The sequence below is a fragment of the Crocuta crocuta genome, unplaced genomic scaffold (genome assembly GCF_008692635.1).
Source record: "Crocuta crocuta isolate KB4526 unplaced genomic scaffold, BGI_CrCroc_1.0 scaffold69-1, whole genome shotgun sequence".
Lineage (NCBI taxonomy): Eukaryota > Metazoa > Chordata > Mammalia > Carnivora > Hyaenidae > Crocuta > Crocuta crocuta.
In genome coordinates, this window is record NW_027551577.1 from 564,613 (window position 1) to 587,111 (window position 22,499).

The window sequence follows — 22,499 nt, forward strand, 5'->3', positions numbered from 1 at the left end:
ACAATAAGGCAGATGAGTAGGTAGGTGTGTGGGTGGGTTATAGCAATATTATTAACCCATGCAGAGGTTATGTGTAATTCTAATTAGCAAAAGTTTATAATAGATGAGACCTAAACACTTACAATTCATTGAATGGAAGAGGTAAAGGAAAATGTTAGAAGTCATCTAATCTACCTCCTTTCCTTATTTACACTTTATAAATGGGGAATTAAGACCAGAGCCATTGTGGTTTTGTGAACAGAAACAGTTTATAAATAGAGTTAGTGGCAGAACCAAAGGTTGAATCCTGGTCTTCCACTTTCCAATTATGTGTACCATTATGCCTCTTGACTCTTGAATTTAGCTAAAACATCTTTTTCTTCTTTCCTGTGCCAGCTATGTGAATACCAGATCTTAGGTCCTCAAAGATTTGGATTGTAATCATTATTCAGTCATTGTTAGAAAAATATGACTTAGAAAATGAATCTGTTTCATGATTCATCTCTGCGGATATCTCCATGGATAAAATGACTAAAGGCTCAATGAGATTAACAGTATACAACTTGGAAATAAATGTTTTATAGCCATGGCAGTGAAGAGTCTATATTTTAGACCTAGCTCTATACGCTAGGTAGCTGTATAATTTTGTACAAGTCATACCACTTCTTTTTTCTTTATCTATAAAATGAGAGAGTTAGAAACACTTTTAAAGTCTGGTTCAGTTATTTATAAAGCTATGTCTTATTTGATAAAGCACAGACTTATTTTAAGGAAAAAATTTCTTATGATTCTCAGCATTCACATAATTTTTATTATAATGTAACTTAAATATGTACAAAACTAGCTATAAATTTTTAAAATGTTTTAAATATTTATTTTTGAGAGAGAGAGAGACAGACAGAGCACGAGTAGAGGAGGGGCAGAGAGAGAGGGAGACAGAATCTGAAGCAGGCTCCAAGCTCTGAGCTATCAGCACAGAGCCCAGTGCGGGGCTCCAACTCACAAACCACAAGATCATGACCTGAGATGAAGTTGGACACAACCGACTGAGCTACCCACGCACCCGTAGCTATCAACTTTTAATGCGTATAGCTCCTATATACAACCAGAACAAATCAAATAACAAGTTACAAAATCCTTAACATTCAAGTTAATAATTCAAAGTAGAAATGAGTGCTATAACATATGCTTTCTGAGGCTCTACAGTGCTGTTTATTGCCATATATATGATTAAATTCTCTCTCAACTTTTCTCTGATTGAACTTTTTTGTGGAACAGTCCTCCTGACAGTATCACTGAATCTGTCATTAGGTTTTCACTTAAATGAATCATTTGTGTATTGTGTCCTTCTGTCATGAATCCTGAACAACTAAGTAGTAGTACTGGACGCCATATTTGAGTTTATGAAATTATAAATACAAACTGCTACTGAACCTGCTAGTATCCAGTTACCCAGATAATCTAAAATATAAATTATTTCAGTTTTTATCATTAAAGTGAAGGAAAATTGAAAGTATAGAATTAAAAACTTTTTATCAAAAATTGGAAACAATTTAAATGTCCATCAACTAAATGGAAAATCAAAATATGGTATATTCATATGCAGCCTGGCCTAGATTATTCACCAATAAAAAGGAACTTACTTGTGATACATGCTACCTCATGGATGACCCTTAAAACAATAATGCTAAGGGGCATCTGGGTAGCTCAGTCAGTTAAGCGTCAGGCTTCGGCTCAGGTCACGATCTCGCAGTTCTGCTAGCTCAAAGCCTGAAGCCTGTTTCAGATTCTGTGTCTCCCTCTCTCTCTAACCCTCCTCTGCTCATGCTGTCTCTCTCTCTCTCTCAGAAATAAATAAAACATTAAAAAAAATAATGCTAAGTGAAAAAAGCCAGAGGGGCATCTGTCTGGCTCAGTCAGTAGAGCATGTGACTCTTGATCTCAGGATAGTGAGTTCACGTCGCACATTGGAGTGGAGCCTACTTAATTAAAAAAAAAAAAAAAAGCAGACACAAGATCATGTATTGCATGATTGCATTTATGTGAAATGTCCAGTAAAAGCAAATCTATAAAGGCAGAAAAGTAGATTCATGGTTGCCTGCGATTGGGGGGCAGGAACTGGGATTGATTATAAATCAGCATGAGAGATCTAATTGGGTAATAAGTGTTCTAAAACTAATTTATGATGATGGTTACAAAACTCGGTAAATTGGCTAAATTTCATTGACTCATATGCTTGAAATGAATTTTATGGTATATAAAAGATACCCCAGTAAAGTTTTTAAATAAAGCTTTTTATAAAGTTTTTTTCTTTTTAAATTGAGACTTCCTGGTAATACGTATCCATAGATATCCCTCCCCTCTGGTAAGGAGATGCAGTTGAAAAAACACTGTTTTAGTGAAACTGGAGAGAGCATCCAGTAATTAGGAGACCATGGAATCTAGTCTACTCTGAATTTGGCATTAACTCTGTATTAGCTGGGTTAAGGCTTTAGGCAGGTTGCTTTGTGCCTTTATTTCCCCATCTGTGAATGAAGAGGGGTTAGATTATATGCTAAGGACTTCCTGTAGATAAGACAACCTCATCTTTACTCTCCTACTTATTGTCATCCCCCCAAAAATGTCCTTTTTCAGAGACCCTTTAATCAGCTTGGCATATTGCTCATCTCATTAAATCTTGGTCACTGAAACTTCCTGACCTTAATGCATAGGTCTTTGAAGTGCACAGTTCCCAGAATGTTTATCTGAACGTTCCATACTAGACTGAATGCCGCATCATTCGTTAATCTCCCAGAGGCTATGTTCTCATTTTCTGAAACTCTTATGGATGCTCTTCCATAGATAACAATACACTTCCCCTTCAGGCAGTACATGAAAGAAACAATGAACGATACAATGGAATCATCCTATAAAATTACACAGAATGAGAATCTGGCCCATTGTTTTCTCCTGCTGCCTAAGGAAGAAGTTGTACTCTTTGGATCCCCATTAAGATTTTGGCTTGTCTACCTCCTCGGATTCCCAAGTAATAATTAAGCAATCTGGCCTTCTTCCCACTTCTCATTTCAATGTGTAGGATCCTTGTCAACTTGCCCAGAATGACTTTAGGCATTTTGAGCTGTTCATCTGACTGTATGCAATAGATAAATAAAAACATAATTAGAAGGAGGACTGACTTAAGACTCAATTTTATTTTTATTTCTACTGGGGGGGGGAGGGAATGTGCTTGTTTTCTAATTGGAAAAGTTATTTCTTCTGTCTTCATGTTTTAGTCTTCTTCCCTTTGTGTTCAGTAAGATGTTCTGAATGTTTACAGTGAAAGCTTAGGGGCACTTGGGTGGCTCAGTGGGTTGAGCATCCCCAACTCTTAATTTCGGCACAGTTCATGATCCTAGGGTCGTGAGATTGAGCCCCGTGTTGGGCTCCACGCTGAGCACGGAGCCTGCTTAAAATTCTGTCCCTCTCTTTCTGCCTCCCTCCCCCCTGCCCCTCCCCCACTCACACGCATGTGCCTGCTCTCCCTCTCACTCAAAAAAAAAGAAAAGTTTGTGAAAATGGGGTTTATGTTTGTAAATATAGAAATATAGCATCTTACTTCCTAGAGCTTAGTATATCTGAAGAAAAGCAACCTTGGAGTATAAAGAACAAACCAGGTGGTTGGAAGGTGGCTTAATTAGTCCATAAACCTGTCGGGAATCTTAGACTCTTCTTTCTAAAGCTATGCTGACCCACAACATTAGTTTGGAAGAACCAGTTAAATTTATATTCTATGTATCCCCTATAATTGAGGAATAAACATTTGATAAAAACTGAAAATCCTATTAATGGAAAATTGTTAAGTGAAACTGAAGTATTAGTTATTTTATTTGGGGTTGATAAATGGTTTTGTATATGTTTTTATAAAAAGAAAAAGAACCAGTGTATGGTTGTCCTGGTTGTAACTGTTAGGAACAAGGATAACAGAGATAATTGAAGTTGGAATAAAATTCTTTTAAAATAATTGAAAAAAGAGAAACTTGAGTATGTAGATATTTTATGATATGAATATTCAGTGAACAGAAGAAACAAATATTCCTAACTAAGAAATTTTGGTGTTGAAGATACCTACCTTCTCAATAACAGAGAACAGATTAGATATTTATTCTTCCTTTGTAGTAGGAACTGTGTTTCAGGGTTCCTTCCCAAAGGAAAGCTCTACCTCATTGCACAATGTCAGCTAACAAATGTAGGAGTGATAGAATTAGAAAAACTTAATTTCATAAATCAAAGTATCGATTCACGAGATTGTCCAACGTCCTAGGGAATGATGAGTGAGACTGAACAACCTTGTACTGAAGTCCCAGAACACAGGTCACTTTCTAGTTGCAAGGAGAAAAAGTAACCTTGCAGTGGAGAGATCTATCATCATTCTAAATTAGTAGTCGATCGTACCATCATCAATGGTCAGTTGTACACCGTGTCCCTAATGTGATCAAATAGGAAGTCTAGAACACTGCATATGTTACATTCAAGTAAAAAATGTTTAACATTGAATTCATAAATCTTTAACACCTAGTGTATAAATAACACTGGGATAGATAAGTAAGCTAAATGATACCACAGGAAAGCAACCAGACAAATCCAGGAGGTGAAACATTCTACATGATAACTGGCCTGATCTCCTCAGTTAGTCAGTGACCTTAAAATTAAGTGAAGTATTTATAAAAGACTTAAGGGACACGTAAACAGATGCATTTCATCATCCTGGATTAGATTCAGGTTTGAAACAAACCAGCCATAAAGAACATTTTGGGTCAGCTGGGGAAGTTTGAATATGGAGTGAATATTATTTGAAATGAAAATTTACAGGCTGGAACGATGAAGATTATTGACTTGAAGCAAGTTACCACTAAGTACCATATCTCATTTTTATTTAAAAAATGCAAATACTGGATGTATGTGCTTAGGTATCTGTATATACTTAGGATCATGCATATGCTCTGAAAAAGAGCTGGTGGGTTAAACACAGTTCAACAGTGATCACTGAGTAGTAGAATTAAGATGATTTAGTTTTTAAATTTTCAACAATGAACATATGGGTTCTGTAATAAGAAAAGATTATTAAACAACAACATACAGAAAAGCAAAAGTGCACTTTATTTTTTAAAGAAGGTAAATATGTTTTTGTTGAGGAAAAAAGGTACAAAACTAGAAACACTTTGTCTCAAAAACATCTGGCAATAGTTTGTGAATGTAAAGCTTTGCCTATTTGTCATTAGTGTGGGATCAAGAATCAGACAGATGTGAGTTTGAATTCAAACTGTCAGTTACAAGCATTTTTACTTTCAGCAAGTCCCCTTATCTCTCTAAACCGCTCTTCTCATCTAAAAGAATAATTGTGAGAATTAAAGACAATTTAAATAAATCCAAGCCTGGAACAGAATGGGCTCTCAAAGTTACAATATTATGAATTCTTATCATCAAAAATTTAAATCTTGCACATGACAGCTTGATTAATAAAGTAACAAAGTTATCAACTAACATCACTATTTTAAATATGTTCCATCAGCATAAGTATGTTTCATGAAGAAATGGTATACAAGTGGAGTATGGAATCTTCAAAAACTAGTGTGAATTTTACAAGTTCACTTCGTAGAAGTAGACCATTTTATACAGAGTTGATAGAAAAGTATCACTTTAGGACCTAGACCCATTACCGGGTTCCATATTGAAGCCCTAATTACTATTATTTTCTTGTTTTGCTTTGAATAACCTCCTAGTAGTCTCAAATGCAGTAAAAACACCATGCAGCTTTAATGTACTTTTAAAAAAGTAGAAGTTTTTCATATAGTAATTTTATGATTTTCATAAGAACAAGGAACCTCAGTAGAAAAGACCGCTGTGTCTACTAGAACTCCAGAATGCTAGGATGAGTCTTGAAGAATCTGTAAATGAGGCAGAAGGACATTTGTCAGCAAAATGAATTCCAGAATCAATTGCTCAAATATCACAGAATTTTATTTACCAAGTTGTTATTGAGTACTTAGTTTGTAGAAAGCAAAGTCTGTAAACTCTGTGATGAACTATGGCATTCTCCTTGGTGATTCATGCACATTAAGTGAATCATATCATAGCACAAATGCTTTCATGCTGATCAGCTACTAACATAATAGTTGGCATTAAGGATATAATGGATCGGAACAATTTATTTGAACATTTTATTGCATCATTTTCATGACAGAGCACAGTTTGGAGCTTTGGACTGGGAATGAAGAAACCTGATTTTTAGTTCAAACTTTGCTCCTAATTATCTGAGTAATACCTTGGGCAAATCATTTTTTCTTAAACTCATTTTCCTTATATGAAAAATTAAAAGAGTTTGAATGTATTAATCTCCCTGGCACTAAGTTGTGTGAGTCTGTGACCTCAATAATCCATATATTTCCTTTGGTACAGTTGTAAGACTTGTAAATTGTTTATTTTACATAAACTAAACTTGCATCTGGCACTGTGGCTCTGAGCTTGCTTTAGGATGCTTGTGGAATTCTAGTGTGGTTCACCGGGGTTAAGACAGATCTGTTACCCAGGAGTCTCTGTATAACTGATCTTGAAAAATTAATTGTTAAAATCTGAATAATGAAGAAGATATTAAGAAGTTTAGGATTTTGTACAACATTAATATGGGTCAGATGATAATATAGCCCATGGTATTTTGTTATGTTAGAAACTACATTACTGGAGAAGTTCAGACATTTCAGGCAGAGACGAGTTAACATAGTCTGGGTGGGACATCTTTGGTTCAAAGGTACAGTAACTTGGAAAGTGTTGATCCCTAGAAAGTAGTAAGACAGGTTAGACTCTTTTTCAGGTATTACTGGCAAGTTAACTTTTGAAGGGGGGAAAGGAGATTTCCAGTTGGTTTTTCTTTAACTTCCTACTGTGCATTATTTTTTCAGATAAAAGTGCCTTTCATACTGTCACCTAATTAGCAGTCAAGTACAAAAAGAAAATAGTTTAACTTAGGATCTGAACATGAATAAAAATACAGTAAAAAGAATCTCCATTGCACTTTGAATAAACCAATTACAGGCATACTATTAAGCATTCAAAATTAGAACTCAAAAGGACCTCAAGGATTATTCTATTTTGCAGAAAGGCCTTCTTCTCATTCTAGAGATGAAAAATGTGAACCCAAAGAGTCAACAAGTCTATATCTGAACCCATATAAGAACCTAAAATGGAGACTTTCTGGCCCTAGTGTCAGGGTGCTTTTCCATATACTACACTGCTTCAGGGTCAAGAAGACCATTTTAAATGCAGATATTCATCTACTGGAGCAGTTGGCTACATGTTAACACCATTTCATTGAGTTATCAAAATGGTGTATTAATTTGAAATAGTAATCCTGTAGAGAAATATACAATCCTGTTACTTTTTGAAAACCTGAATGAAATTATAATTTTTTATTAAAGAAGAATGGACTTTGCCATTTGAAAAAATTAGCACAGATATTTCCAACAGCAGCCTTCCTTTGACTCTTTCCATGGGAATAGCGGGCTTGCTGTGATGGCTGCAGTGGAATTTACATCTTGGGATACAGCATTATTTGTTCCTCTATTAGGCATGGGTCCCACTGGAACATCAGTTCTTCCATGCTGTGTCCCCTGTGACTGTGAAGAAACCCTGAATTGATGCAACCACAGCTAGAAGATAAAGTTCAGAGCCAACTTTAATTGCTGCAGGAGAAGGCAGCAGTTCCGGGTAGGGGGAGCAGTGAGCTTAGGTCATCATTCTGCTTGTTAGCAATTATCTGGTGTCCTTTGGAGTACCGGGGGGAAATGCCCTACTTGAACAAGAAGAAAACTGATGTGGTTGCCAGTTCATTAGGTCTCTAAACTCTTCCTTGAATGATCCATGTGAGACAGATATGTCAGCAGCTGTTCTGTCATGATTCTCATTGTCCTCAAAAACAATGCACATGTACTTTTTGCCAACTAAGGACGCTGAGCTAGGCTCTTGAGACACAAAGCTGTGTTAGATACTGTTCTCCCAAGGAGCTCCAGCGTAAGTATTCCCAGCACTTGAAGCATTAAATGAAACAACAAATGGGGTTCTAGCAAAAGAAAAAAATATTAGATACACTATTTTATACCAATACTAACATAGCTTATTTTACATAAAAGAAAGCAATTAAAGCAGTTTTAAAAATTCAATTTTAATCTAGAGACTAAAACCCAAATTTAGCCTACAGCCAAAAAAAAAAAAAAAAAAGCAAGGTTTTGATTAGCTTTCAAGAGGAACGCAACACAAAAAATATTTAATATTCTATTTTATGGGGATATTTGATATAAATTATTCTAAACACCAAATAATGCTTTAAAAGCTATATACAGATATAATACTATGATTTTATTAACTGTGGATTTTTAGACATTCTCTTTGTTACTGAATGCTGCACAGATGTTATTAGTCCAGTCGCCCTCTCCTAAATGTACTAAAGTTTGAGAGTTTTTTTGGCTGAGTAATATTCAGATTCTTTTGGCTAAAGATAGGAATCATAAATAATAATGAAGACCAAATACTGAAGAATAGCATTCTCAAATATCAAACTACATTTTTTTCAAGTGTCATAAACTAGTATATAATTAAATAAGCTTATCAGTTTCCTTGTTCTATGGCCATTCCTAATTATCTTCATTCTCTCTCATTCTGCATTTCTCCTGTAACCCACAATCACATCCATACCCCTCTGTTTCCAAGGTCCAAGAGGAGATGACTTTTTCAACCTTTACATCACACAAGGTCCTACATCCCTCAATAGAAGAAGCTGAGTTAGCTTTTGTGTGAGTCCTCACCCTGCAGAATTAGCAAGACCTAGCCTTGAAAGGAAATTCTCCATGAAATGGAAAGCCATAGACTTCTGTGTAGAGGTACGCTTCAGATGCAAAGCACTGATATCGAGTTGGTATACAAAACACCTAGATCTTACATGACAGTCCCATTTACCAGCATGCTTTTCATTCATCTTATTACAATATCCTTTATATTTTGATATTGTAAAGAGCAAGACACCGGGGAATCATAAGGCCTTGAAGATAGAAATATTTACATGCAGGGGCATGCGAGTGGCTTATCTGGTTAAGTGTCCAACTCTTGATTTTGGCTGAGGTCATGATCTCACAGTTTTTGGGTTTGAGCCCTGCATCAGGCTCCAGAATGATCGCATGGAGCCTGCTTGGGATTCACTCTCTGCCCCTCCCCTACTCTCCCTTTCAAAATAAATAAATTAATTAAAAACAAAAGAAATATTCACATACATGTCAAAGTTCTCATAAATTTTCTGGTGATCATATACTGTCCAGTGATAGGAATGACTTTAAACAAATATATTATTTCCGACATAAGTGCATGCTAATTGACCTTCAAAGTTAAGTGAGCTAAAAGATCACTCTTTTAGGTATATTTGGATAATTTTTATAAATATAGTTCAATATGAAGGATATGAGGATAAGAACTTTGGACTTTTAATGAATTTGTCTCCTATACCTAGGATAATATCTGGCACTCAGGAGGTGTTTGATGAATATTTGAGTAATGCATGGATGAATCACTGTAAAATAATATATAATGAGTCTTTTTCACTGTCTCAGAGCAAAAAAGCTGCCTACTTAGATACAATTGAGATGGGCTCAGTTCGTTTTTGTCCATTTTAATATCCATGTGAGCAAGTTATCTCTCAAGTGACCCAGTGGTACAGTGTGATACAAATTATTAAAATGTCACTAACATTAAAAATAGGGTTTAAAAATCCACGTCATGTAAGTTTTGTGTTAGTAACTTGGGATGCCTTCTGTATTGCTTGATATGCTGTCAGGAGTTTAAAGAACATTTGATAAAAATTGTAATTTTTGCTTACTGACTGTTTTTGAAATCCACAAGATAAGAACACACCCATCTTGTTCCACAAGCCAACACCTAACTCAAGGCCTGCCAACATATTCTGATTTTTTGCCAATAAATATTTGTTGAACAAATAAATGAGTAAAATACAGTGAATAGGACAGGTTGTTGCTCCCAAATAAGAGAGTCCAAGGGAGAAGGGAGGACAGAATCAGGTATGTGCTGTAAGAATAGATACCATTAGAGTCAGGTGTTATAGAATAATTAGCTGTTAAGAATAATTTTATGTTTGAATAGCTAAAGCACAGTATAAGAACTTGTTAAAAGGTTAGAAGGTATAGCTACAGCTATAGATATCTACAGCAGTAGATAATTTGAATGCTGTCTGAGGGGGGATAAAAAAAAGAACAGAAGTAATAGTAGGCTAAGAATCCAGAAATTAGACTCTGATAGCTGGAAAGAATGGATCTATGTATTGTCCAAATAAGAAGAGACTAATATAGAACTAGAGAACCAAGTTAATGCTATTGGCCTCTGAAACAAAACTGAGATCCCCAGATAGAACTGTGTGGCATGAATAAGCTGCATCATCATTGAAGAAATGTGGGAATAAGAAAAAGGCAGTGAGAAACTCCCCACACCCACTCCATATCTATGGATGTGGGTGCTGAAAAATGAATAATATGGTTATTCACTGATATTCCTTGAAAGACTTAACATATTTTCCCCTTAAGTCACCCTATACTCTCTCCCTGTGGTGATTGATTTGTTAAAAAAGATGATTTAGATGCTTGTAAGAGTGGAAGTCGGTGAAGGCCAGTAGTAGGCTGGCCTTGGGAATTAGATACCTAAAATCCTAGATTCCAGTTCTAGTTCTGTCATTACCTACCTGTTTACCCTGGAGAATTTACTTATTTGGAGGCCTTGTCTTCTCATCTTATTAACAGAGTGTTGATTATAAAGAGTTTCACTCTTAAAATGGTATTCTTCTGCCAGTTTTATCATTCTTATAATCTGGCATAATTTTTTAAAACTTTTATTTATGTATTTTTGAGAGGAGGGTGAGAGAGAGAAAACAAGCAGGAAAGGAGCAGAGAGAGAGAAGGAGATACAGAATCCAAAGCAGGCTCCAGGCTATGAGCTGTCAGGACAGAGCCTTATATGGGGCTTGAACTCGCGGACCACGAGATCATAACCTGAGCTGACTGCGCCACCCTGGCACCCCTAGTCTGGCATAATCTTAAGAACATTTTAATAAACTTGATCTTTTATTTATTTATTTATTTTAAGTTGGAGGCCGTTTGGAATCTGAGAGCAAGAATAGGGCAAGGATAGGGAATAGAGTGTGAAACTGCCCCTTCATAGGAAGAAAGCCTAAAACTTGCCTTGCGGACTCAAACACATCTTGGGACATTGAGAAAGAGTATCTGTAAGCATAATGGGGCTTAAATATTGTTCTGTTTTATTATCAAGAAGGAAATTATCCTTGACTTGCATAATTTATTTTGATATATCATAAATTCAACTAAAAACCTTGAACTAATCACACCTTTAAATATTATGTCATTGTATATATAATACAGGGAAATTCCCCAGCAGTGAGAAAAAAGAAGAAATTCCTTTATTGATAACTCAAACTGAATATAGGTAAAACTAGTTCTACACACATATAATTACCTTAGTCATTTGGACTGCCAAGAAGAAGCTTGCCTTAACTTGAACTATCTTAGTAAAAGGTTTTTGGCTTTTAAAGGTTCTTAAGCACTATAATTGCCCAACTCTCTGCTTTATTCTCTGCGAACCCAGCAAGCATTCCCCCTCCCCCAAGTTATTGTTCCATGATTTACAGAGAAACTTGCTAGTCCCCTTGCAGGATGACCCAATGTAAATTAACCGGATATATATTTATTTCGCCTGGAGAATATTGGGATAAGTCTAAGAGAATTATTGCCATTTGATATACTGACCTATGTGGGGGCATCTTATTTATTAAATCCACAAGCCACTGCAATTCTGTCAGGCCACTTATGTGACAAGTGGAGACCTGCTTCTATAGTGAAGTCTGGCACAGCTAGTGCTTCTCTGTGCCAAAAAGGGCAAAGGACTTGAGCAAGAAGCCAGCTTTTTCCTGATTACAAAACTGACCACAGTTCCTCGCCAACGTGTCATTGTGAGTCTTTTTTTTTTCTTTCTTTCTTTCTTTCTGGTAACGCATTATTTTTCTTAGAGAGGACTCCCCTTTTTTTTTTTCCATCATGACATGGTATTTGTCACTTAAACATCAGCTTGTGTTAAGCCATCAACTGGTGCAGTATGACTGCCTTTGCTAGTGATGGATAAACTTAATAAGTTTTTAAAAACCAAACCCTGATATATAAAATCTAAAATATATCTCTCAACTATTTAATTTTATAGAACTTGGATTGTAATCTCATTTGGGTTTTGTAAAGTGGTGGAATAAATACCTTAAAAATCACATTTCAATAGCATGCTAAGGCCAAATTTTAAAATACAAATACATGTTTGTGGCTTCTGGGTGGCTCAGTCAGTTAAGCATCCGACTTCGGCTCAGGTCATGATTTCATGGTTCATGAGTTCGAGCCCCATGTCAAGCTCTGTGCTGACAGCTTGGAGGAGCCTGCTTCAGATTCTGTGTCTCCCTCTCTTTTTGCCCTTCTTCCTCTCATATTCTGTCTCTCAAAAATAAATAAACATTGAAAATTTTTTTAATAATAAAGTAAAATATAAGCACATATTTGAATTAGTTTTCAGGGCACCTGGGTGGCTGAGTCATTTGAACATCCAACTCTTGATTTCTGCTTAGGTCATTCATTATCCCAGGATTGTGAGATCAAGCCCCACATCGGGCTCCACGCTGAGTGTGGAGACTGCTTGGGATTCTCTCTCTCTCCCTCTGCCCCCCTCCCCTGCTCATGCGCTCCCTCTCTCTCTCTCTCTCTCTCAATAATAATAATAAGGTAATATTAATAATAATGAATTAAATAGTTTTCTTCAGATAATATGGTTAGAGATGCAACCGGGGATGGGCAGGCTAGGAAAAACTTTGTCCAGGTGAGTTTATCTGGTATCTCATAACCCAGAGATGTAAAGTTATTTATTCAAGAAGCAATTGAGAACTGAACAGTCTCTTTGCTCTGATAGCTCTAAATACTGTACAGCTAACTCACGCCCCTCACAAGACACCAAACATGTGGGTCACTGGCGAGACAGTGTGGCAATGTTTTCCTTGTAATGTACCAAGTCTTGCCAAAGCAGTGAACAACATTATGACACAACATTTGTCACAGCTGGCTCGCTAACAGGAGAGTGCCAGCCAATTCAAGCCTGGTCCTTTGTGGGTTTATTCCCACCTCTCCCAAATATTTGGAAACTAATGTCTTAACTCATTGGTTGTGTTCACAAGTTCTACTACTGCAAGTCTTTTTCTTTTTTAACGGATTGGTCTTTTGCAAGAAATAGACAAAATATCGGTGTGAATTACAGCAAATCCCTGTTCCATGCTGTTATGGGTGAAACTTTGGGAGATTCTCTTATTGACCCAGAAAGCGATTCCTTTGCTGATACACTGTCTGCAAGCACTTTACAAGGTAAAGTCAATTCCAGATATGGCTGTTGGGATACTTTGGGCATTTATGGAATGGTAAAATTGCTCTTGTAGTTTGTTTTCCAAGCTATATCCTAATATGAGATGGATAGTTTAGTATTTTAATGCTTAGTTTGCCGTGTTAGTGTTCACTTATAAGCATCAGAACTTAAAAAAAAAAACAAAAAACCCTAAACTAATCCATATTGTATCTCTGTGCATGGCTTCCTTTTCCTGAATTGTAAGCATTAAAGGTATATTTATATTTTTAAAAATCCTATTCAGTTTTGTCTCCTCAGTTTATATGTGTCTACCACATATACTTAGAATACTTTAGAATACCTGAGGGGCCGCTTTTCCCCCATATATAGTCTTATATGTTTCATATCTCTCCTCGCCATTTTTATCCCTTCTACAGCATTTTTATTCCCCTTAAAATGCTCTCAGCATGTTTTTGTTCTACTTTGAAATTTAGATATTTGTGTATTTTATCTCTCCCAAAGAATTGTAAGCTTCCAGAGTGTAGAACCAACCTATATTCTTTATACTTCTTAGGATACCTAACACGGTGCCTAATGCTTTGTAGAATAGATTGTGGGACTATGAGAATGTCTATTCCAATTCCAAGCATTTCATTTTACCCATAAAGAAAACAAGGTCCCTAAATGCCTATTGCATGCTAAATAACTGATTAATTACTACTTTCACTCAGATATAGAAGATACCTCATTTTTCAAAATTCCTTTCTTGGCCATTGCAAAACGTCAGTTCTTCATTTCTACAGCTCCTTCTACTGGAGTTTCTTAGCACAGCTTCTTCTGTTTTCTACTATTTCATATTTATTTCTGTATTTCTGTTTTATTTTTTTCTTGTAGATGGCACATAAAAATAGATTTTGTTAACTAATGTGATTCATGTTTTAAAATATAAATGCTAAAGCATTATAATTAAGTTGCTTAATTGTTGAAATGAATGGCTTTACATTTTAATGTTTCGATTTTTCTGGAAGCCTGAAGTTTGAATATATTAATCGTGGTTTAAAAAAAACACCAGGCTGTTAAAAATTAAGAAAAAATATTTCCTGAAATACTATTTCGTTTTTTATGGTCATTTGATTCACTGTGTGTATCGGTCCTCTGAGCCTCTTAAATAGGATCTTGGTTTCATTATATGATATAAAAATCTGTTTATTCTGTTTTTCTGAAAGCCACAAAAGTTGTTGCTATCTTTCTCCAGTTATTGAGTTAGCCTGTATCAGGGCAGAATGTCCTAGCTATACTGTGAAATAGTTCTTGAGTAAAAATTTGGTAATTTTGTCTCTTTGAAAAGAGTATGTACAAGAAGAATGCAGTGCAACAAGTAGGTTAGGTTAACTGAGGAAATGTGCTGTTCATGGTAAGAGATAGTTATGTGATTGAAGTTAGTTTTCATTCTGCACTAATCTCTTTATGTTTACACCTTGACTTTGCCCTGGATTTAATTTCTTTGAATCTCAAATCCCCTCCAAAAGAATAACTCCGTACTTTTCTTCTTAATTAACATGGTACAGAATAAAATTATTAGCAATTAAGAAATAATATATCGTGCCAATAATTTAACTTTTGTTTATACGGTCTCTAATTACTTCTTATTCGTGGGTTGTTCTTCTGTTAAAAACATGAATTCCTAAAGACCAGTGGCCTGTGATTCTTAACTTCTCTTGCGTTTTGTAGATGACCACTATTTACTCTACCCTTGCCAAAACAAACAAACATACAAACTTGAAATTTGACATATAATCATCATTAGCTATGGAGGCCCTCAGAGATGAAACACTGTAGAGATTAGGTATTTGACTTTAATACAGAACCTAATTTAGGTGCTCCTTCCTCGCCATAGGCAGAGTGGGATGGGGGGTTGTTGCAAGTAGCTGTGTGCTGCTATTTTGAAGAAAAAGTGGCTTGTTGAGTGTGAATGATCCAGATGTACAAGCTACATTGGTCATATTCATGAAATTCAAAACTGTATGCAGCTTTATGCCCAAAAAGAACTTATGCACTTTCCCTGGGCTCCATTATCACTGTGATCCCCCTTTATCTTATTCCCCTATTTTCATCATGAGCTCAAGTAACCCCAAGTAACCCCATGCTGGCTCTGAAACCATTTCCACTAGTAAAAATTGGCAAGATGGAAGGGAAGTTTCCCCAAACTCAAGCTGAATGTGCCTCCTGCTTTTAGTGCCAGACTTAGTCCTGTGTGAATTCTATAATTTTAAAGTGTTGCACCAGAGCACTGAAAGATGATGACACACTTGTCCTTTGGAGCTGATTGAGCAATGGAAATATGCCTTGGAGACATGATAAATGCTGCAATAGACCATCCTTTGAAACGAGCGCCTCTCCTGAGATAGGAGTGAGTGACTGATTGCCCGCCATTTTTATTGAGGGATACTTAAATTGTGTCTCCGTGACTCCAGGCAACTGTATATTTAGAAGCATTTAGATAATTGACCAAAGTTTTCACCTTTCTAGAGGTTTAAAGGGACCCCTGTAGTATCAGGGAATGTAACTACCAGGCTTGTCTTGGCCACATACGTTTCATATGGATTTGAGTAAGTCACTTATCCTCTCTTCTTTCTGTTCCCACATGTAACAACAGTAAATACAGAGTTACTGCAAGGATTAAACGACACAATATTTGCGAAAGCACATCTAAAGCCCTATATAGAGTTTATTGTTCAGGTCTTGGAGTAATAATCACTGGCGGATAGAAGAGAAGATATCTCATATCCTACATTTGAAACATATTAACGAATATGGGGGGAAACTGCAGAATTCTTTGTGCACCAAAATAAGTGGCAGTTTTTGAGTGACATAAGACTTCTGCATGATCTCCCGAAACATTTTTCGATAAGGAAATGATCAAAGTTAGAGAAAGCATCTGTCTGATTTTTTTTTTAAATGAGGAATTAGCTCCCACTTTCACTAACATTTGTTTAGGAAAAGATCAAATTTCTAAAAGTTGAAATCATTCTTTGGCCCTAAATGAAAGCAGTGATTATACATTTTCTCTCAGAGACATTGAAAAACTATCTTAGCTTATAATATTCTTTATAGTGAAGATTTAGATAATTGACACAGTTCTGAATTTCATAATCTCACATGTAATAATAATTCAGGGTCTTTTTCTAAAATTTTACTGTTGTCCATATTAATTTTTTCTTTAGTATGGCTCTGTTTTATCATGTATTTCTTTGATTTTACTGTTCAAATCTCTTTTCTGATCACCAAGACTTAGAAGATTTGGTAGATTTCTCAACTCAGAGAATCTCCTCACTGTGTTTCAAAAACTGTCATTTCTCTTGTACTTCCCCGCAAATTATGAATTGTAGGAAACACCCAAAACGTCATTTATGTCAGATGCATTTTTTAAATTTTTTATTTATTTTACTTGGCATCCCTAAGGAATACAACTTGTCTAAAAAGCTACCTGACAGCAGTTATCCATTTAAACTGTTTATCACAGTGTAAAACATAGGTCATCGAATGGAAAACAATTTATGAAAAACTCCGATAGAGGTTGTCCTAGATTATCATCTTTGTCAACATTCTTACTTATAACTTGAATTAAGGTAACCCTGAGGAAATTCTAAACCCATCATAGCCTGTTGTAAAGCACATACTCTGCTTCAGAGGAAATCCAAGCAGAGTAAGTTTCTTCATTGTACAGATCAATGGAACTGACATGGGTTCTGTTATTCTAACTTCTTTTGTACACACTTACATTAGGCTGAAGAAGATTGTCCAGTAAATGCCCTGTGTCCTTCTACTAGTGTTGAATATTTGTGAAAATACATGTGATAGTGAATGAATTAGACTCATTTGAATGGAACTAGGTTTCCATGAACCTCTACTAGATTACCCCTTTTCATAGATGCAGTTTTGCACCTGTAACTAATTTAGAGACACAGGAATTACATATGCATCTGATAGCAACTGCTGTCCAACTCCAGTAACCTCAGAATTAAGATCATGTGGCTATTTGAGTGCACAGTTTTTTAGACCCATGTAATTTTTATCAGAGTAAGAGATTTGCCAACACAAGATTGAGATTCCCACAAGTGATGAATGGTTTACATTATAAAGTAAATTTAAAACAGTCAAGTGTCAATTACCTACATGTGTATTTATCCCTTATTCCCTCATGCCAGAGTTCCTGTACAGCCTTTTAGCTGGCTTTCTAACTGAGAGACTTTCAGCCATCCAATCTAATCTGCCAGATAAGCGGTCCTCAGAGCCTGTCAGATTTCTAATATGTATTGAGCACTTACTACATACAAGTAGTGCACCATAGTGAACAGTGTGATGTCTAAACACCTTTGCATGGTTCTCAAAGCTCTTTATAATCTGTTTCCACTTTGTGTATTTTATTTCCCTCCACACCGCAGAGATTGATCTTCTTTGCTCTACTTGAACTAATCACATTATCCCAAGAATAAGCCAGACTCACTCTTGCCTCCAAGCCTACCACATCCTGGAATGCCTTTCCAAATTCTTCCATCTTTTCACATCCTCTTTATCTTTCAAGGTCAGGTTCAAGTAACCTTTATGTTATGAAGCCTTTTCTTAATTCGTTACTGTCTTGTTGTTGTTGTTTAATTTTTTAAAATTTATTTTTGAAAGAGAGAGATTGAGGGAGGGAAACAGAACTCCAGCAGAGGAGGGGCCTCGAGGGAGGGAGACAGAATCCGATGCAGGCTCCAGGCCCTGAGCTGTGGGCACAAACTGTGAGATGATGACCTGACCCAAAGTCGGATGGATGCTCTCCCGACTGAGCCACCCACGCCCTTTAATATGTTACTGTTAATTGCTCTCCCTCTCCTCTAAACTGAAAATATGCTCAGAATGTATCTTCTCTCCCCCCTCCGCTGCCAGCACCCTAATCGAAGCCATTGCCTCCTGCTTGGATTACTGTCCCCACTCTTTGACAGGTTGTCCTGCCTCTGCCCTCACGTCCCAACTGCTTAGTCTCAACCCATCATACAGAGAGATCACATTAGAATATAAGTCAGATCTGCCAGTCAGCTTACAACCCAGCACAGTTCCTCACTTCACTTAGGATGAAATCCCAGGCTGCCCTCCACCCCCAACCCCACCACAGCCAACATCTCTGCCCTTTCCTCACTCAGCTCCAGCCACACTGGCCTCCTTACTGTTCCTCCCACATTCCAGACATGCTCCTGCTTTAGTGCTTTTGCTCTAGTTCTGGCTCCTTCCTTGAACCCTCATTCTCTGACATCTTCTTGTCAGCTCCTTCTAATCGTGGCTCAGATATCACTTCTGGTAAGGACTGCCACTACCCCCACTGTTGTATTCTGTCTTCCCACCATCCCTCCCTTCCCCCTGCTCAATATCCTTATTTCTAAAGTATTCATGATCTTCTAACATACCATATAATTTATTCATTTATTGTATTTATTGTTTATTGTCCACTTTCTCACACTAACGTATTAACCCCATGAAGTCAGGAGTCTTGGTCTAGTTTGCTCACTAGCTGATATTCCCAAATGGCTAAGATATGTTCAGTAAATGACCAGGCTCATTAATACTTGTTAAAATAAAAGAATAAAATCCTCTACTTGAATAGTGTCACACTATTTAGCCTTTAATTGGAGACTGCCTGATATTATTTTCTGTTTTATATATTCCCTTAATGCAAATTATATAGTCATTGAGGATAAGACTCATGTTTTATTATCTTCATTATTCCACAAGTATCTAACATATAATAGGTATCTAATAAACTCTTATTAATACCAAGCTGATCTGCTCATGTACCTTACCAGCTCCTGAATTCACGCACTGGAATATGTGCAGGAAGAAAAACCAAAAGTTTAGTGTACATGCCAACATATTATTCTAAAATCCATGCTAACATAAACAAACTAACAACATTATATATGTTAAAAACCAAGTATAAATATATTTTGAATTCCCTATTATGCAGTTATTTGCATCATGTGCCTCCATTGGTTTGAATTATCATTAGTTGAATATCATGTGAATATTAATTTAATGTCACAAGTTTGTGAATTCTCCAAATGCCTGGCTTCTTTTGCAAGCCTGCCTACCTTTTGATACATCCAGTATTTATTTGACTTTCAGGAGACTTATCTGCTAGCAGTGCTAAAAAAAAGCAACTTATTTGATTAAGTAACCAATATCCAGTATGTAAAGCAGTTAGCACAGTGCCCAGTTTGTAATAGGTGTCCAACAAATTTAGTTTTGTCTTCTCACCTCTAAAATGAAGTTACAACTTGTGGATAATACAGATTTTCATTGTCCATGTTATCAAAAATTTTCTGTTACCATGGTTAATTAAGTCAGACTTACTGCCTACTCACTTAACAATCTTTTCCTTAGCATTATTTCCCCAGAATATTTAGATATTATCTGATAGATGCATATTAATCACAGTTCCAGAAGAAAGAAGCCCAGGTTCAAGTTCTTGTTTGGCAAAGAGCCAATGGCAAAACTCAGTAACAGAGCAATAGTTGTTATCTGCTTCTATCTTTCACAGATTCCAGACATGTAAACACCATGGCTCACCCTACTTCTTCTTAATTATGTCACTTCTTTTGGAAAAAGTAAAAAATTCATTATTCTTATATTTTGGCTTTACATTAACAATTGAATTTTTTTGGCAATTGAATATTTTTAATATAAGATTGTTGGATATTACTTTACTGTTGTCTCATGATTTATCTATAACTCTGAGTTTAGTTTTTAAAATTTTAAACCTGTTCTATAGACTGGTCAAGTTTGCTTAATTGACTAAAATATAATCCTAATAAGAACCAAACATGTCAGTTTGACATAAATATGGCCAGATTTACATAAAAATCTCTGCCATTTACAAAGAAACCTCTTTGCCATTGTTATAACCACACTACTAGCTACTTTTAAGATACAAACAATTGTATTGGCCCAGGAGAAATTGATCCAGTTTGCAAGCATATGTCATAATGCAAAATTTAATCATTTTTATCATATTTATTTAGTTATTTTGCTTAAGGAAACCCAAGTGGTAATATAAAGGGCATACTGGATGATAGAGACAAATATCTTTTCCTTGGAATTTCTTTATCAATAATAATGCAGATCTTAATCCCCCCACTGTGTCATCATAATTCAAAACCCATCTCTACCATAACGTTGTCCCAGATTAGTTCAGAACACGTTAATCCATTTCTACTCTACGTTTCTAGAGCACTTCCTGTCTCTGTCAGTAGTACGATCTCTATACTGCCTTCAAGGTGAAATGTCTTTCACCTTGGTAAGCTCCTCAAAATACCTTGCATATAGTATTAGCTAATTGGTTATCTTGATTTGAGATAGTTTTTATATTACTGATTGAGCATTTACTGAGATTAAGATATTGAGAAAGGAAAATACCAAAGAAAAGTAAAATAAGGAGAGGCTTTGGGAAGAAAAACACTGTACTAAAATGTAATGATAACTCTTCTAAAGAAAAAAAAACTTACGAAATACATTGTTGATACAAAGAAGAGTTAAATAGTTAACATAAAACTGGTAGCTTGGATTTAAGCCACTGACTTTATTTCATTTAAATGGAATGTCTCAAAAGACAACTCATCCAAAAGTGTTAACGTCCCAAATATAGGACACCTGATATAGGCATTAGTATTTGGGAAAAGATTTCCTGCATTTAAAAAAACAGGGTTCTTGTAAAGCAGAATAGGCCTTGCATGTAAGCCAGACATATCTAAAGGAAAAATGGGCACCAGGATGGCTCAGTCAGTTAAGTGTCCAACTCTTGGTTTGGCTCAGGCCATGATCTCATGGTTCATGAGAACTGAGCCCCACATCTAGCTCTGCACTGACAGCACCGAGCTTGCTTGGCATTCACTCTCCCTTTCTGTCTGCCTCTTCCTCACTTATTCTTTCTCTTTCTCAAAATAAATAAACTTAAAAAAATAAAGCAAAAACATAACATTTAATACTCTTCAGGATAAAATGTGCACCCTTTGAAATTTTACCTTCCCTGTCTCTGCTGATTTGAGGACCTTAAGTGAATATGTATTTAGCCTTTATTATCCAATGAAGCCGGTTAGAAAAATAGGTAGTTTATTAAGACTGATTTTAATACTGTTTTGTAACTTCTGAATAGAAAATTTCTTAAGTAAATACACTAGAGGGGTACCTGGGTGGCTCAGTCGGTTAAGCGTCTGACTTCAGCTCAGGCCATGATCTCATGGTTCGTGGGTTCGGGCCCCACACTGGGCTCTGTGCTGACTGCCAGCTCAGAGCCTGGAGCCTGTTTCAGTCTGTGACTCCCTCTCTCTCTGACCCTCTCCTGCTCACGCTGTTTCTCTCTCTCTCAGAAATAAATAAAACATTAAAAAACTTGAAAAATAAATAAATAAATACACTAGAAATTCTATAACAATGCTTTTAACACAAATGAAAAGAGTTTTTGTTGGCTTATATGGTTGGTCTGCATGTTTTTCCCTGTCAACTCCCACTCCCAAGACCCATCTCTCCTATTTAAGCTTTTCACCAAAGTATAACATACAGAGAGAAAAGTATGTAAATGATTTTCACAAATGAACAAATGTGTAATTCACACTCAGACAAAGAAATAGAACAATACCAGCCCTCCGGAAGCCCTCTGAATTCTAATTTCTAAACCATGAACCAGTTTGCCTGTTTTGAGATTTTATATGAAGAAGTCATACATTGTTTACTCTTTTGTGTCTGGATTCCTTTGCTCAGCATTTGTTTGGTAATCACATTACTGAATATAATTCTACTTCATTCTTATTACTGTATTTCATTGTGTAAATATATCAGAGTATATTTATCCTGTTGAGGGGATTCAGGTAGTTTTCTTATTGTAAATAGTACAACTAGGAACATTCTCATATAAATCTTTCAGTGAACAAAGGTACACATTTCTGTTAGATGTATATGTAGTCCATAGGGTGTGTTCAGCTTTAAGAGACACTGCCAGACAGTTTTGAACATGGCTGTTCCTT

At 36.1% G+C, this 22,499-nt stretch overlaps 1 protein-coding gene across 6 annotated transcripts in view; it reads left to right on the forward strand.

Moving 5' to 3' along the window:
* Window positions 1-22,499, forward strand: part of PPARG (peroxisome proliferator activated receptor gamma) — a 134,591-nt gene that overhangs the window by 47,918 nt on the left and 64,174 nt on the right. Inside the window, exon 1 of one of the 6 annotated variants that reach the window (XM_077751571.1) lies at window positions 13,363-13,466. The exons of 4 other annotated variants lie outside the window; for them this stretch is intronic. In XM_077751571.1, coding sequence (XP_077607697.1) covers window positions 13,385-13,466 — 82 coding nt within the window. In that variant the 5' untranslated portion in view covers window positions 13,363-13,384. Of the gene's footprint in view, window positions 1-13,362; window positions 13,467-22,499 lie in introns of those variants that run through there. One more of the 6 variants, XM_077751578.1, reaches the window with a different exon arrangement.